The sequence below is a fragment of the Pygocentrus nattereri genome, chromosome 10 (assembly GCF_015220715.1).
Source record: "Pygocentrus nattereri isolate fPygNat1 chromosome 10, fPygNat1.pri, whole genome shotgun sequence".
Classification (NCBI taxonomy): Eukaryota; Metazoa; Chordata; class Actinopteri; order Characiformes; family Serrasalmidae; genus Pygocentrus; species Pygocentrus nattereri.
The window spans coordinates 29,828,867-29,843,927 of record NC_051220.1 but is presented as its reverse complement, the minus strand read 5'-3'; the positions used below and the strand labels follow the sequence as shown (position 1 = coordinate 29,843,927).

Here is a 15,061-nt window from a genome sequence, read left to right as displayed (position 1 = left end):
GAAAATGAGGTAATGTGCTGCTTACAATTTCATGGTTTATTTATATTGTGGTCCTGCTCTCCAGCAGATTTTGAAAATTCGGAGCCGAAATCTTTTCTCGTGCTGTATTGTTTTCATTATACAGTGGAAGGATGCAAGTCAACCTTATCTGGAAAGGGCTGCCTACGCTCAGCGGTGCCTCCTCATTGCAGGAGACAGGCCAAGAAATCCACGTGCATTACTACACATAATACATTTCATTATACACTTTAAGGGTTAACGGCGTTGACGATCGCAATGCTATTGTTGAAAACGCCTCTGAAGCTGCCAAGTTAAGGTGACCACAGACTTATGGAAGTACCTCAGTCACTTCATTATCACTAGAAAAAAGCTGCTTTCATTAAAGCGCATATGGTGATGAAGGCCTTATTGGAGCCAGACCCTCAGCATGTCTATAGCGTGATATCCGCAAATAAACACAAGGGCTAGCTCCTGGCTCTGCTAATATGATACGCACAGTCAAATCACTATGCAGACAGCACTCCTTCATTGCTTTTGTTCTGAGTAGTTTATTTCTTCAACATGATGATGCTATATGCACTTAAAAATTAGAATGACAAAGATTCAACAAAACAAAGAACATAACTCGAACATTTCAGAGAAACAATCCATTATGTCTGGCATTTCTAAGACAAATTAATGAAAAAATGGCCATATATTACTGTAAATGTTCCTGTCACAACAAAACCTCCTCCAAAATGCTAACTTTATAAGAGATGGAACCCGCTCTTATTATATGCATTATTATATGCATTAATATAAAAAAGATTTTACTCCCAAGTAATTTTGGACTATCTCTATTGGCCCATTTCCACAGCATAAAGTACTACTGGCACTTTCAAACAGTGTACCAGTAAAAGGTATAAAAACAGTAACAGCAACAAATCAAAATAACAAATCAAATGAATAAAAAATAGTGACCCAAATGACTGACTAACTTTGTGAATCACTCAAAGGTGGTATGGTGGCAAGACGTAAACAGGCGCCAACAAAAATTTCCCGCTGCCTGCATTCCTGCCAGCCTACACAGCCTGCAACTCTTCCTCACTAAACGAACCAAGCAGCAGGGCTGGTAAACAGGCTTATAGGCAGGCGGCAGAAATGCGGCTGCACGGCTGCTCTCAGACTGAGCTCCAGCGGCGGACAGGCAGATGAGGTGAGAGAGATGCTGCGACGTGCACTTCTCCGCTGCATCCCTCCATCACTTCCTCTCTCTGCTCTTCAGCAAGCCAGGAAAGTCATGCCGCTCCTGCGGTAGGCACTCTGTCAGAGGAAGAGAGTAGGCAGGGGGAGGGGGACAGACAGAGAGAGAGAGAGAGAGAGAGAGTGTGAGGGAGGGGAGAATCTGTTATGAATTAGCACTCCAGCTCCACAGAGGCAAGAGGCAGGCCCTTGTTTTCCGGTTTTGTAGACAACACTGGCTGGAATGTGAGGCTTTTTTCTTTTATGTTTAATCTAAGTATTTCTGGTCGTGTGGGTTATAAGACACCATTCTAGTCTACTGGAAATGGAGACACAAAAAGGCACGGTTGAGTGTGGTTAACAAGTGGTTTATGAATCTATTTAGAGAAATTTGCGGACTTTGTTGAATTACACTCCAAATTTCAGTGAGGTAGCATGCAGCACAACACAGGCTCCATGTGCAGTTAAAGGAGATGTAAAGGAGTAGAGTCGTCAGGATTACTGCATTAAACCTGATTATTTACTTCGCTATGAATCAGCAATGATTAAATAGCAGCTTGCATGATGATAAAGCATATATTAACATCTCCTTCTGGCTTCTCTCACAATCAGAAACAGAGCCTAATAGGCACACCCTTTTTTTGCTAATTTTCTTTCAGGCTTCCATGTTCATCTTTCTAATAAGCGTACTTTGAAATCTCTAAAAGGCTCTGCATGGGTTGTAATTTTTTATAGTTAAATAATATATTGTTAAGTTTTTTTAAAAATAATTATTTAATTAATCACCATAATAATAGGCTCATTGCTGAATATTACAGTAATATAAAAGACTGACAAAAAAGGATGCATTTTCCTTAAAGAAAAAAAACCCCATAAAAATAAAAAATTGATTTAATTAAAACAAAAAAAAAAAAACATTGCCATCGAAGCAGAGACAGATCATGGTCTTAAGAGGCCCTGAGCACAAGCACAGAGGCCTCCCAAAATAAGGACCTAAAAAGTGAGTTTAAACTATAGTACATGTTCATGTTTACATGCACTTTGAGCAACACAAATGAACTAAATGAGCCTTAATAATGTGAAATATTGTACTGTCTACATTGTTACACAACCTGAGACAAGTTGTACCTTTTGTGTAAGAACTGCACATCTAAACAAGCTTAGACAAACTTAAATCATGACTGCTGCTCTTTTTCCTTCGAGCCAAACCGAGTAGTAAAGCAAATTATTACCAACAACACTGACCTTTCAAAATCTCCCCATAGTATCAAGTATGATCATTACTGAAGTTCAACATATATCCGGTAACAATGCGTCGTTGTCCTCTCATTCAGCTTTTATTAGTTACACAGGGAGTGTAATGAATTAGAATTAGCATTTTATTTATCATGCCACAGTTCTAGTTCATTTTATTTACTTGTTATTTTATGTGGCTAGTGTGCCATTTTTCGTCTCTTGAGCTCAGTCATAGTTGCATATTTTTAACTACAGAGAGTGAAGCAGAGGACTTGGGAGCTTTTGAAGCCACAGGCCCGCCTGAACATGAGAGGGCGACCACTCTAGAGGTGGCTCCGCAAGAAATATGCAGTAAAAAGAGCTTCCAGAACTAACCAACACTAAACATACAACAGAATATCAACAAATACTTGAGTATTCAAATTATATGTTCTAGTCCGAGTTACTAATATATGACATAAACAACATTAACAAACTAACCATATTTCTCTTATTTATTTAGTCATTTGCACATATTTAATGGATTTTCATTTATTTATTGTTTATGACTATAGTGGACTTTGCAAAGCATTTGTCCCCAGAGTGTAAAGAATGTAAAGGTGCTATTCCAAAACCTTCACAACAAGTTGGGGTTCTTTGAACTTTTAAAAGGTTCTTTACACTCATATATCTCATTTCCAATAATGATTCTTTAAAGAACCATTCCCTGAAAAGTTCTTAGGGAACCAAAAATGGTTTGCCTCATGGCATTCATGCAAAGAACCCTTTCTGTCACCTTTATTTTTAGTAGTAGAGCTTACCAAATACTTATCTCTACTACTTTCAGTTTTACTATGCATGCTTAACATGAGGTTAACACTTTTTCTGCACAGTCAGAGAGCGCCATAACCATTAAGTCTGCCAGTAATAATACATGGTCACAACTACATAATAACATTTATTCATGGGTGAGGTTCTGGAGCACTCACTTGTACCAGTATAAAAAAAAAATCAGACTTTTATGAATAAAACCATACTGTTAGATCACTGCATGCCCAGGGCTCGGATGAAGGAAAAGACCCAAGTGTCTAACTTGTAATGAGCAACATAAAAATACAAGAAGATGCAATGTGTGAGGGTCTATTGACAGGCTGTTGTGGTCGTCCCATCGCACCACTAATTATTCTTACTTGGCCACAGAGGAAAAAGAATTTCCACTGCATTTCTTTAAAAATAATATTCCATACTACTGCATGCTGTGTAAAAATGAGCTGCCTCCCGACCCATCAGAAGCCTTCAGTAATGGCTCCTAACGCATGAATGAGCAGAAAAGAGGAGGTGAAAGCCTGCAAAATCGAAGTCCAAACCCTCAAGGGGTGGTACATTGTTATATATGTCATTTAATTTCCTTGTCATAAAAGAAATTGAGAACTCAAACCAGATGTGTTCCTTTTGGCAGTGTTCTCCATGCAATACAATTTGTTTTTGATGCGTTTTTTTTTTTTTTTTGTATTTTTCCTCCACTCTTATGGTTGTCCTCTCCCAGTTTGTCTGGCATTTTGAGAATAAATAGAAACATGGAGACAGGTCCCAGGCAGCGAGGAGTTTGATTTAGGAAAACAAGACGACCCGGGCGCTTTAAACAAGATGCAGGCCCAGAAACATGAACTGGCTGGTACACTGGAAAAGCAGGATGAAAAAGCAAAGACAGGAAGCTAAATACAGAGACTCAGAGACTCAGAGACTCAGAGAGAGAGAGAGAGAGAGAGAGAGAGAGAGAGAGAGAGAGAGAGAAGGAGAGGGAGAGAGAGAGAGAGAGAGAGAGAGAGAGAGAGAGAAAGAGAGAGAGAAAGAGAGAGAGAGAGAGAGAGAGACAGAGAGACAGAGAGAGAGAGAGAGAAGGAGAGGGAGAGAGAGAGAGAGAGACAGAGAGAGAGAGAGAGAGAGAGAGAGAGAGAGAGAGAGAGAGAGAGAGAGATGGAGAGGGAGAGAGAGAGAGAGAGAGAGAGAGAGAGAGAGAAAGAGAGAGAGAAAGAGAGAGAGAGAGAGAGAGAGAGAGAGAGAGAGAGAGAAGGAGAGGGAGAGAGAGAGAGAGAGAGAGAGAGAGAAGGCGAGGGAGAGAGAGAGAGAGAGAGAGAGAGAGAGAGAGAGAGAGAGAGAGACAGAAAGAGAGAGAGAGACAGAGACAGAGAGAGAGAGAGAGAGAGGGAGAGAGAGAGAGAGAGAGAGAGAGAGAGAGAGAGACAGAAAGAGAGAGAGAGACAGAGAGAGAGAGAGAGAGAGAGAGAGAGAGAGAGAGAGAGAGAGAGGGGGAGAGAATTGTGAAAGCTCTCGCGACACGTCCAACCTGGAACTTATAAAACACAGACAGCCGTATTTCGGGCCTCTAAAGTTGCTTCTTGATTTGCTTGTGACTTCTGTTTCCCACTGCCATTATCTGTGAGTGAAATTACAGGATCAGCACACTGCATAACAGATTTCTAATCAGGAAAACAGGGCTAGAGGAACATTTGAGCCTGCTGTCTGAAGCCAATCTTCATTTGAACAGCTCCATACCTGGATCCATTACACATCCGGACTGTATGGGGCAACTGCAAAACACATGATTTTGTACAGGCATTTCATTTCCTAAATAACTTGCAGCATTTTTCAAAGTATTAAATAATGTGATAAAGTGGTAACTGTCCCTTTTTTAAAAGTTTATTTTATATACTGTGCCTTTTACACTATTTAGCAATTAGGAAGAAATACTACGCCTACAGATAGCTTGAGAAGGTACAGAGTAAATCCCAAAGCTACTACAGAACATATACAGGTTGAGGGGGAAAAAAACGTATGGGCTCAAGTCAATATTTATAGGGCTTTTTACAATAATGTCAAAAACAAGATATTAAATGTTTTACTTTATCAGCTTCACTGATAAAGAACAACTTAACTGACTGGAACAACTTAAGACTAGGAACATTCAAAAAGCATTATAAATAAGTCATGCAATCAAGCTTGGATATAAAAGAAACATCAAGGCCTAGTTCTTTATAAACGAAGGTGGGTTGAGGCTCGACTACCACTTTGCCAATAATCCAACAGTACAAGACTTTCTGTTAAAGACTGCAATGACTTTAGGGTTTTTTACCTTCTACAATGCCTGATACCATCAAAGTTTCATGGAATCCTGTGCATAAAGTGCAAGGCTGAAAACTACAACTAAATAACACCAAAAAACACTGCTAATTTCGCTTAGACCCATCTGAAATGAACTGATACACAGTGTAAAAGTGTATTGTGGTCTGGTGGGTTGACTTTTCAGGATGTTGAAGGAAATAATGGACGTTGTATGGAAAAAAGGCCATCCAGATTATTACCAGTCTGTCATGGTATGGGGCCGTATTCATGTCCATGATATGGGTAACTTTCTTTGAAGGCACTATTAATTATTAAGGCTGAAAGATATGTACACATATCATCGCTGCCCAAAGAAAAATAAGAATCTCCAAAATGGTCATTTTACAGGAGAGGTCAAAACATTCTTTATTTTTGATGTAAGTCACCGTGAAGAGTCATATTAGAGCATTTCTTGTGGTCCACTCATCATGAAAATTTCACTCAATGTAAAGGACAGCCACCATGCTCAAATGATGCAGAAAATCAAAAAACGGAAAAAAAAGGATATTTTTCTTTGGACGACGACGATAAACTGCTTTCAAGACAATGTCTTTTTCAGGGACGCCCATGCTTATTTCAACATGAAATATGTGTTACATAGGATAGCTGCATAATCAGAGAGTGTGGGTGCTAGATAGGCCTCCAGACGAGTCTCCCACTGAAAACATGGTGTATTATGAAGAGCAAAATACAATACTGTAAGCCCCGTATGGCTGCAGAGCTAAAGACTTGGACTAACGGAAGAATAGCAAGAAATTCTGATGTCAAAATTGGATTAATAAGTGTCTTCAGTTGTCAAACGATTATTTAGTGGTGCCAAAAGATAATCTGATGTAACACAGTGGTGAAAATGCTCCTGTACCAATTTTTGGATCATGTTGAAGGCATCATATTTACTATTTGCATTTCACATACTATCTCAACTTTCAAATTCTAACCCAGTAGTTAAATTTACTCTTTCAATTGGAACAAGTTCTTACACTAAAATACACACCTTGGAAAAAGCGAACATGTGATTCTTTTAGGAGCCAGAAAAATAAATAAGCATGAAGTTTGCCCTGATATATGTATATAATGGAGATATCCAAAGGGAAGTAATTGAGATATATGTCAAGGAAGAGTTCCTTCCTGTATGGAATATATTTTAAATCAGACTGTCTCACATATGACTCCTCTCACCATCCCTTCTCCCTATCCTCCCTCAACTAATTATTTATACTGCACAAAAAAGGCAAGAGCCCCACGTTCCTTACAATGTGTTAAAACTCTTACAAAACTCAAACAAATCTTCTGCTAAAGATGAAGTATAGTGTACTATAGACCTGAGAATACAACACCATGCTCTCTAGAACACTTTGCTTTGGTTTTGATGGACTTTGACTCTGGGATGAAAAAATAAATAGTTCTGTCTCTGAGAGCTGCAAAAAAGAACAGATTAAAAAGAAGGCTCAAAAGCTCAAAAACAAATTTACAGAGCAAAATGTAAATACAAAGTGATGAAAGGGGGCCAGAATACAATCGAAATAAAAGCAAACAAAAAATGAACCGAGCTATCTTTCAACTTCTTTTTCACTAAGTTGCATTAATAGCGCCATCAAAAGTGCAAATGCTAAACAAAGTCGCACACACACTCAGACTGAGGCCTTGCTGGATGATAAATGCTACTTTCATACTTTAAAGTCCCTCCGCAAACTCTGCTTGGCGAAGCCTCCACTTGGTCATTCATAAATCTCCATTTTGCAGTTAAATAGTGCTAAGTAAGACCTTCTCTCCCCCCTTATGGAAACACTCCGTGGAGGTCCTCAGGTTCAGGCCGGCCAACCCCACACACACACGCCCCGCTCATCCAGCCCCTGGCCTTGGCAGTGGGTGGCAGGCCGCTGCCGCCATCCGCAGCTATGCCGGGGCAAATTGTGTTGACAGGGTCCAAGAAAAACTAGCGAAAAAAAAGAGAGTATGTGCAACCCAGCAGAGGCAGAGGAAGGCCGCATATGCATGGAAACGGCGGCCGTAGCGCAGCCTCTCTGATGAAATACCGCCTGCTGACAGGACAAGAAGGAAGAGGCAGTGCGGTGAACAGAAGCCACGCTGTAAAATCGCATTCCAGTAGCTCAGTAACTGACCCTCGCTGATTTTATTGCCCATATACATTACGAGCTCCGCTGAAATCCGGGGTGTACGGATCAACAGCGTGGGGACGGGTGGCCGAATGAGGCCAGTGGGGGCCTGGAGGAAGGTTTTCCTCAAATTCATGTGTACCCTCTGATTCTAGAAAGAATGGTCACCACATGTTGGCGGTTATCTGCACATGCTGTCTTATTAAAATTCATTTACACGTTCTGAATTAATGCCTTTGTGGAAAATGTTCAAAAAATGGAGAAGAATGTACGTAAGGTCCACATGGTGTATGGAAACGCTCTAAAAGTGCTGTTCAGACCATCAGCACCACAGACATCCAGTCTCTTGCTGGACGTCATGTTACTGTACACTGTTAACTTTTGAAAGTTTTAATTTGAAATGACTTCGCTGTTAAGCAATGCTGTCAGCAAGGGGCTGAATTTTGCTTAACCTCTAAAATGCACAGGCTTTTCATACCCTAAAGCTTATTGTTCAGTATGTATATGGCCTACAACTGCAAACTGGCCGAGTTATTCTTAACATATAGAAGGGTATAAGAGGCGTTTAGCCCTTGTACTGCAAAAAATAGTATCTTGTCAACTAAAATGATCTTAAATCTGGTCAATAAATCTAATATTTCTCCTGTTGAGATTATTGTGAGCTTATTTTAAGATTATTGAACTTTTTACAAACATTTAGTATTTATCTGTTGGCAGATAATTTTGCTTGTTTTATGAAATGTCCTTGAAACCAGCAGAATTATCTGCCAGCATCGTTCTTGATTAAAATGACATTAAACAGGTAACAAATGTCTAGAAATAAGATAATAATAATAATTTTCTACAACGCTGAATCTCTTGATGAGGCTTTACAGTTGCTCATCACCCTCTAAGGCTGTGGAGCTTCTCAGATACAATTATGAATTTCAAAGCTCCCAGTTACATATGATTAAACATTACAAATGATAAAATGTGTCAATGTGTTTATACATACACACACTGTAATGGTACTTTTATTTGATGAAGGCTATTTCGAGACAAATCTCACTGTCAGTACTTTATGACTTATTAATGACCGTGATTGGTAAACTAGAAATTACAGTAACCAATGGCTCCTTTATAAACAGATGGTATTTTACTTGAAAGTAAAGCCTACAAATATAAAAGAGCTGCATTACAAAAATACAACATAAATGGAGATGAAGCATGATGGAGGAGGACGTGGGAGTTTAGGGACAGTGGATTATTGACAGATGTCAAAATTGTTAACAAACTATCTTGTGAAACTTAATGGATTCAGGTTAAGTAGAGATGCACCAACCATGAATTTTCATGGCCAGTTCAGATTTCTTTACAGCTAAACTGGCAGATGGATGATTGTTATTGGCATTTTTTCTCTCTGACGTTCACTCTGAGTGGGGAAAATGAACACATGACACACATTAGCACATTTCCAGCTCTTTCTATTAGCCAAATGTGCAACTGCAAAAACATTATTTGATCTTAAATGGGCTAAGCTGGCATTCTATTTTTTCTTTTCAATTTTAAATCAGTTGCCTATTTAAATAAAATGAATCAAATAAAGTGCTGCAACTGAAAAAGACAACTGGCTTTTTTTTTGAGTCATGCATAATTAAGCTGGACCATTTTTGTACAGGTGTAGCAGCTACATTCACATATAGTATACAGTATGAGCACTTACCTACCATTATTTGCATCATAAATAATGTAAATAAATGGTCTATTTTGCATTATGAACAAAAATTTACCATTTACTTAAGGTTAAAATGAGGATTAGGTTATCAGGTTATAAGGTGAGGTTATTAGGTAGTCATCACTAGTGGGCTATTCAATTGAAGAGATAGATAATTCATTTATTCTCATGTTTTTATGCACACCGTAAAAAGTTACTGCCCAGGTAAATGTAAGTCCCTCAATGTATTGAGACCCACAGTCCTTAAACTGTGTAACTTAAATGAGTTATGATGGTACACTTTCCCAGAAATAGGTACTGTGCAGCTACACTTTTCATTTATGAAAGTACAAACAACGTAAATGTATCCTCAAAGGTACAACAGTGGTTTCCAATTGTATACCTTAAAAGAAGTTGTTTTTTTTCCCCTCAGAGTAAAAGTACATATTTGCACCTTTTCATAACCTAATGTTTTAAAACTATATACTTTAAAACTAAACATGTAGCCTGAGGCCTGTGACATTGTTGTATTTAATTCAGTGATATAAAGTTGTGGCCTAAGATGTATGTTTTTAAATTCATTGATCCATATTAAGGTATGCTTTCAGACAAAAAGGTACTGTGCAGGTATATTTATTGAGGTACAAACAATGCATATGTACTCTACAACAGTGGTTTTAGGATCCAACTATGTAACATGAATTTGAGGTTTTTCTCACAGGAAAAGGCCACATTTGTATCTTTTCATAACGTAATGTTTTAAATTGTAAACTGAAGCATACAATCAAAAGTCTGGAGATGAGACAGGATATGTGGAGTCAATACCAATATAAAAAATTAATTGCAATATGGAATATGGCACAATTATGTTTTCTAACAAAAAACACCCTTGAGGGTAACACCCCTGTAACAAGAGACATACAAGCTCACTAACAGTTTAGTACCTTTTAAAGAGTGTATGTCACTTCTGATTTGTATTGTTTGTTTCCTGAACATTTTAAAAGTAAAGGTAATGTCCAGCTATTTTGAACATCTGACAGACTGCACAGTTTGGACTGAGTCCTTGCTGTTTGTATCTAAGTACATTAAAGCACTCAACAGTACTGTAAACCAATAGTTGTGAACCATTAGTTCAAAAAAGGAAAAAGCACTGGGCTTCATATGCATCAGTGTTGAGGCCTTTAGTTCAATACACTGCATCCAGCAAAGTAACAGAAAACAGAAGTTACTGAGCTGATATGAAAGCCTCTTGACATGATGAGAGGGGTACTTCAAGGGGCAGCATAGAGCAAAATTAAATGGAGGGACAGCAACTAAAATCTTAGGACAGCTTTCTTGATGTTTGGCTATTTGACTTGAAGAAGAAAAAAAGGAAAAAGAAGAGCAGAGTTAAAAGAGAGGCTCTTTCTGCTGCTCTCTGGGGCTTGTTTGCGTGAGGAAGGGAGCTGTTTGCACTCCTCTCTTCCAGCCTGCGCCGCTGCACCACTGCCAGCACTGAGTGGAAAAAAATGACCGTGTGGAGATGGATGACCCCCAGTAAGAGGGGCTCTATCTTTGATCAGATCTGCTGTGTCCTCTCGCTGGCTGCCGAGGCCCGGGCAAGCAGCTAAACGTGAGAGACAAGCCGTCTCCTCCGCATGAAGAGATGACACTCCAATTATCAGCCTCATACCAGAGGGAAACTCACACATGCGATGCATTAGCCTGAATATCACTCTGTCGTCTTCCTCTTTTCATGCCCAGTGAAAGTGAGGGCCATCAGGCATTGTTTATCTCATGTCATAAACAATTTGCCATCTATAGGCTCTGTTAAGACTCCGTCTGCATATACAGCCATTGTGTGGAACTATAGTGTTTGAAATCAGCACTATTTAACTGAGCAGTGTCACAATGCATATATTGTTGCTGTCATATCAAAATCTGGTAATAGAAATGAAAATTCTTTACCAAAACTGAAACTCACCTGATTATCGAAGCTGAAAATGGAAAGAAATGGTTCTTTTACATGTAATTTGTTTTAAATAAACTCAGTAATGCTGATGATGCTTAGAAGGTGATACCATGTTAGGAAAATGAACTGACTGAGAACTACATAACTAATTAACTTTAAACACCTTGCTAAATACTGAACTCTTGATGGAAAACCTCTTATTTTTTAAATATTTAAACGTAGATGTGGCTTTGGAACTCCTGTCTAGCAGTCTGAAAATTGTCCAGCAAGCAAATTGACACAAGTCACTTTATGTTTGTCATTTAGACAGGAAACAGCCACCTCAGGAGGAACGAATGGAACCACTTTAAAAAGCCTCATCAACTTGAGTTAGTGTTATTTATGTAATTTCCATTAAAGACCTTCAGTAAATCAGTTCATGCAAAAAAGCATGTTAGTTAAAGACCATATTCTATATTATTTTCTTGTACTTATTTTTTACTGACATCCACATGTTTGTGTGGTTTTATGTACTAAATTTTTTTAAAAATTCCCTTTATTTCCAATCTCTCTTAATCACTTTGAATTAAAACGATTGGTTACTGTGCCTGCAAGTGCCAATAAATATGTAAATGACATCAGTTCTGATTGGTTACCCAATATTGTGTTTTATCCAAAAAGCAGTGAAGACAAACACTCCCTATAAATGTATCATGGATGAGCAGGGCTGATCTCCTGTAGGCTAAATTTGCAGGTATATTTGAATGTGTTGGGTTTTTGTGACATCACAAAAATGGGGGTGAAAGGTATGTTTTGAAACTTTACAGTGCTTACACCACATATTTTTTAATTACAAAAAAGCTACAAGACTTTGGTTTTACTAGATATGGGCTCTTTAACCTTCATATGATGTGATATGATTGGACAGCCAATTGTAGATGCTTTATACATATTTATCTTTCATGTAACTTACATTCAACTTTCAATTCACCTTAAGTTCAAACATTAACCTTAACCTCAACTCTTAACATACCTACCCCTCACCCTGGTCCTAATCCTAACCCTCACACTCTTGAGTTTCACCAGATATTCCCTTAATAATTTGTAGCTACCCAAATACCCATATTTCCACATGTACACATTAATGTATTTATTTTCAAGACAATTAGATGTTCTGTGTTTCTTTTTTTATTGCTTTATCAAAAATGTTAGCTACATGTCGGGGTTCAAACCCTGAATACATATCGCATGATGACTTTTGTCTATTACACTCCTAATTTAGCCATACCCAACTAGACAGACATCATGGGTCCGGGCAGAACCAAAAACCTTGTTAACAGCAATAAACAAAGCATAAAGTTCTTAACATGCTCCATAAAACTGAACAGCGCACATATTTCAGCCCCCAGTATCTCCTATAGACCAGCTTTTGTCATTTTTACCCAAAGCGTGGAGGCCAACATACACATTAGACAAAGGGTCAGGAACACGTCTCAACCCTTCAGCACAAAAAGAACATAAATACAACCAAAGAAAAACAAAGAACTGTCAGAAGCAGAGCCTGGCTTGGAACATAAACCCTAACACAGAGCAGAAAAAGAAAGGAAAAAAGATTTAAAGCTTGGAAATGCGTGAATGACAAGTCTGAATGCCAAATAGAGACAAGATAGTGGAAAGCAGCGTGAGCGCGCACGTCTCCAGCCATAACGAGACACTGCCATAAGCACTGCTCCTGCTCCTGCATATTCATGAGTGGCGTTCGGCAGATGTGGAGCTGAGTGCATGTCTGAATGAGTGCGTGGGGCCATGTGTGTGCAGGCAACCCATGACTGCCAGAAAAAGTGAGGGGGGGAGAGAGAGAGAGAGAGAGAGAGAGAGAGAGAGAGACAGAGAGAGAGAGAGAGAGGGCCCACAAGAGAAATGGACAAAGAAAGAGAGAAAGAAAGAAAAAAGAGAAGATGAGAAAGAGAGAAAGAAAGAAAGAAGAGAAATGGAGAAACAGAGCACAATTAAGAAAAATAAAGAGAAAAGAGAGGGAGAGAGAAAGAGACAGAGACGGACAGAGAGCGAGAGAAAAAGAGAAATGGTAAAAGAGAGAGAAAGAAAAAAAAGAAAGAAAGAAATGGAGAAACAGAGCAATTATGAAAAATAAAGAGAAAAGAGACAGACGGAGAGAGAGAAAGAGAGAGAGACGGAGAGAGAGAGAAATTGAGAAAATAAGACAGGGAGACAGAGGGAGAGAGAAAGACAGAGGGGGTGAGACAGAAAGAGAGAAAGAAAGAAAAAGAGAGAGACAGAGAGAGCAATAGATGAGAGAGTAACAGAGACAGTGAGGCACAGAGAGAAAGTTGAGGAGAGAGAGAACAGAGAGTGAAACATGAGAGAAGAAAGAGAGCAAGAGAAAGTGAGAGAAACAGAGAGAGAGGAGAGAAAGAATGACAGAGAGCAAAAGTTGAGAGAGAGATAGAGAGGAAAGAGAGCAGGAGACACAAATTGAGAGAAAAAAAGAGAGACAGAGAAAAGAGAGATATATAGAGAAGAAGGGGGAGAAAAGAAAGGAGGGGAGAAAAGAAAGGGGAGGGGGGATGGAGGGATCGAGAGACATCGGCTAGCTGCCTGCCTGGAGCCTGCTGAATTGGATCAAGGCTGCACCACACACAAGCTATGACCAGGGACTTCCCCACATCTGCCCGTGAGCGAAGCCATAGCAACTCTTCTGCCGCAACTTCAGACCCTCCTCAGACGTCTTCCGTCGCGGCGGAGAATAATAATGCAGAAAATGTGGACAAGAAGGGCTGAGGTTCAAGTGTGGTAGAGTTCAGCGGATTTGGATCGTCTCCTCTGCCTGCTCATATCATTGTCTTAGACCTCGCTCTTCGCCAATTTACTAGGTCGTATTGGCGTACCAGAATATGACAGGCAGAAGGTTTTCACACCCACAGAACAGGCAGTAAAAGAGCTCTGTGGTTTTCAAAGAGCTGTTAAATGAAAAGCAGCGTTTTCTCCCTGGTCACTTCCAAATCATCTGATCTGGAAAGATGTAAAGCTCTGCGCCCAGCGCATCCCAAATCAGGGTGTAACAGCAAACAGTAAATAAAAGGCAAGCTGTCATAAATTAGACAGATATAGAGGTAATATTTCAACATTCCTTCATTATATTTCTTGTTGAAGCAGCATGTATACCTTCACTGTAAATTGTCTTATTAGAATTGTGAAAGCTCAGCCAAAAGCCTAGAGTCATAGCTTCTATGAGGCTGACCTAAAGACAGTGAGGTACAGTAAGAGCACAGTGATTTACAGTGAAGCAGCACCTCCGAGATTTCTGGGCAAAGGATTAGCGTTGTTATTGTGCTGCGGAGCCCAGTTTTTTGGGGAGTCAAAAGCCAGCCAGGTCCGCTGGGCTCCAGCGGGGAAGTGCATCCCCAGAACCCAGGCTTAATGGGCCATATTGTACACCACCTCACTGTGAAGTGGGATTTGGGGGTCAGCATGTGGAAAAACCCACTGTAAATCAGGAGCATCTTGCAGGCCGTGGCTGCAGCCAGGCCGAACAGGCAGCACACTCCACTCACGATGCCTAAAGATGAGACTTTAGTCAAAAATAATAGCCAGTCTGTTTACTGCGCCTTGAGATGGATTACATGGCACTGAAATAAATACTTCCAGATGGAGTTCGACAGAAATCATGCTGAGAGGAAAAAAAGACTTTTTTTGGCAACAAAC

The 15,061-nt window shown here is 39.5% G+C and overlaps 1 protein-coding gene across 1 annotated transcript in view; it reads right to left on the bottom strand.

The window, feature by feature from the left end:
- Nucleotides 1-528: 528 nt before the first annotated feature.
- The window catches only part of supt3h (SPT3 homolog, SAGA and STAGA complex component), a 114,299-nt gene continuing 99,766 nt past the window's right edge, over nt 529-15,061 (bottom strand). Inside the window, exon 12 of the mRNA XM_017721411.2 lies at nt 529-1,302. Coding sequence (XP_017576900.1) covers nt 1,261-1,302 — 42 coding nt within the window. The 3' untranslated portion in view covers nt 529-1,260. The remainder of the gene's footprint in view (nt 1,303-15,061) is intronic.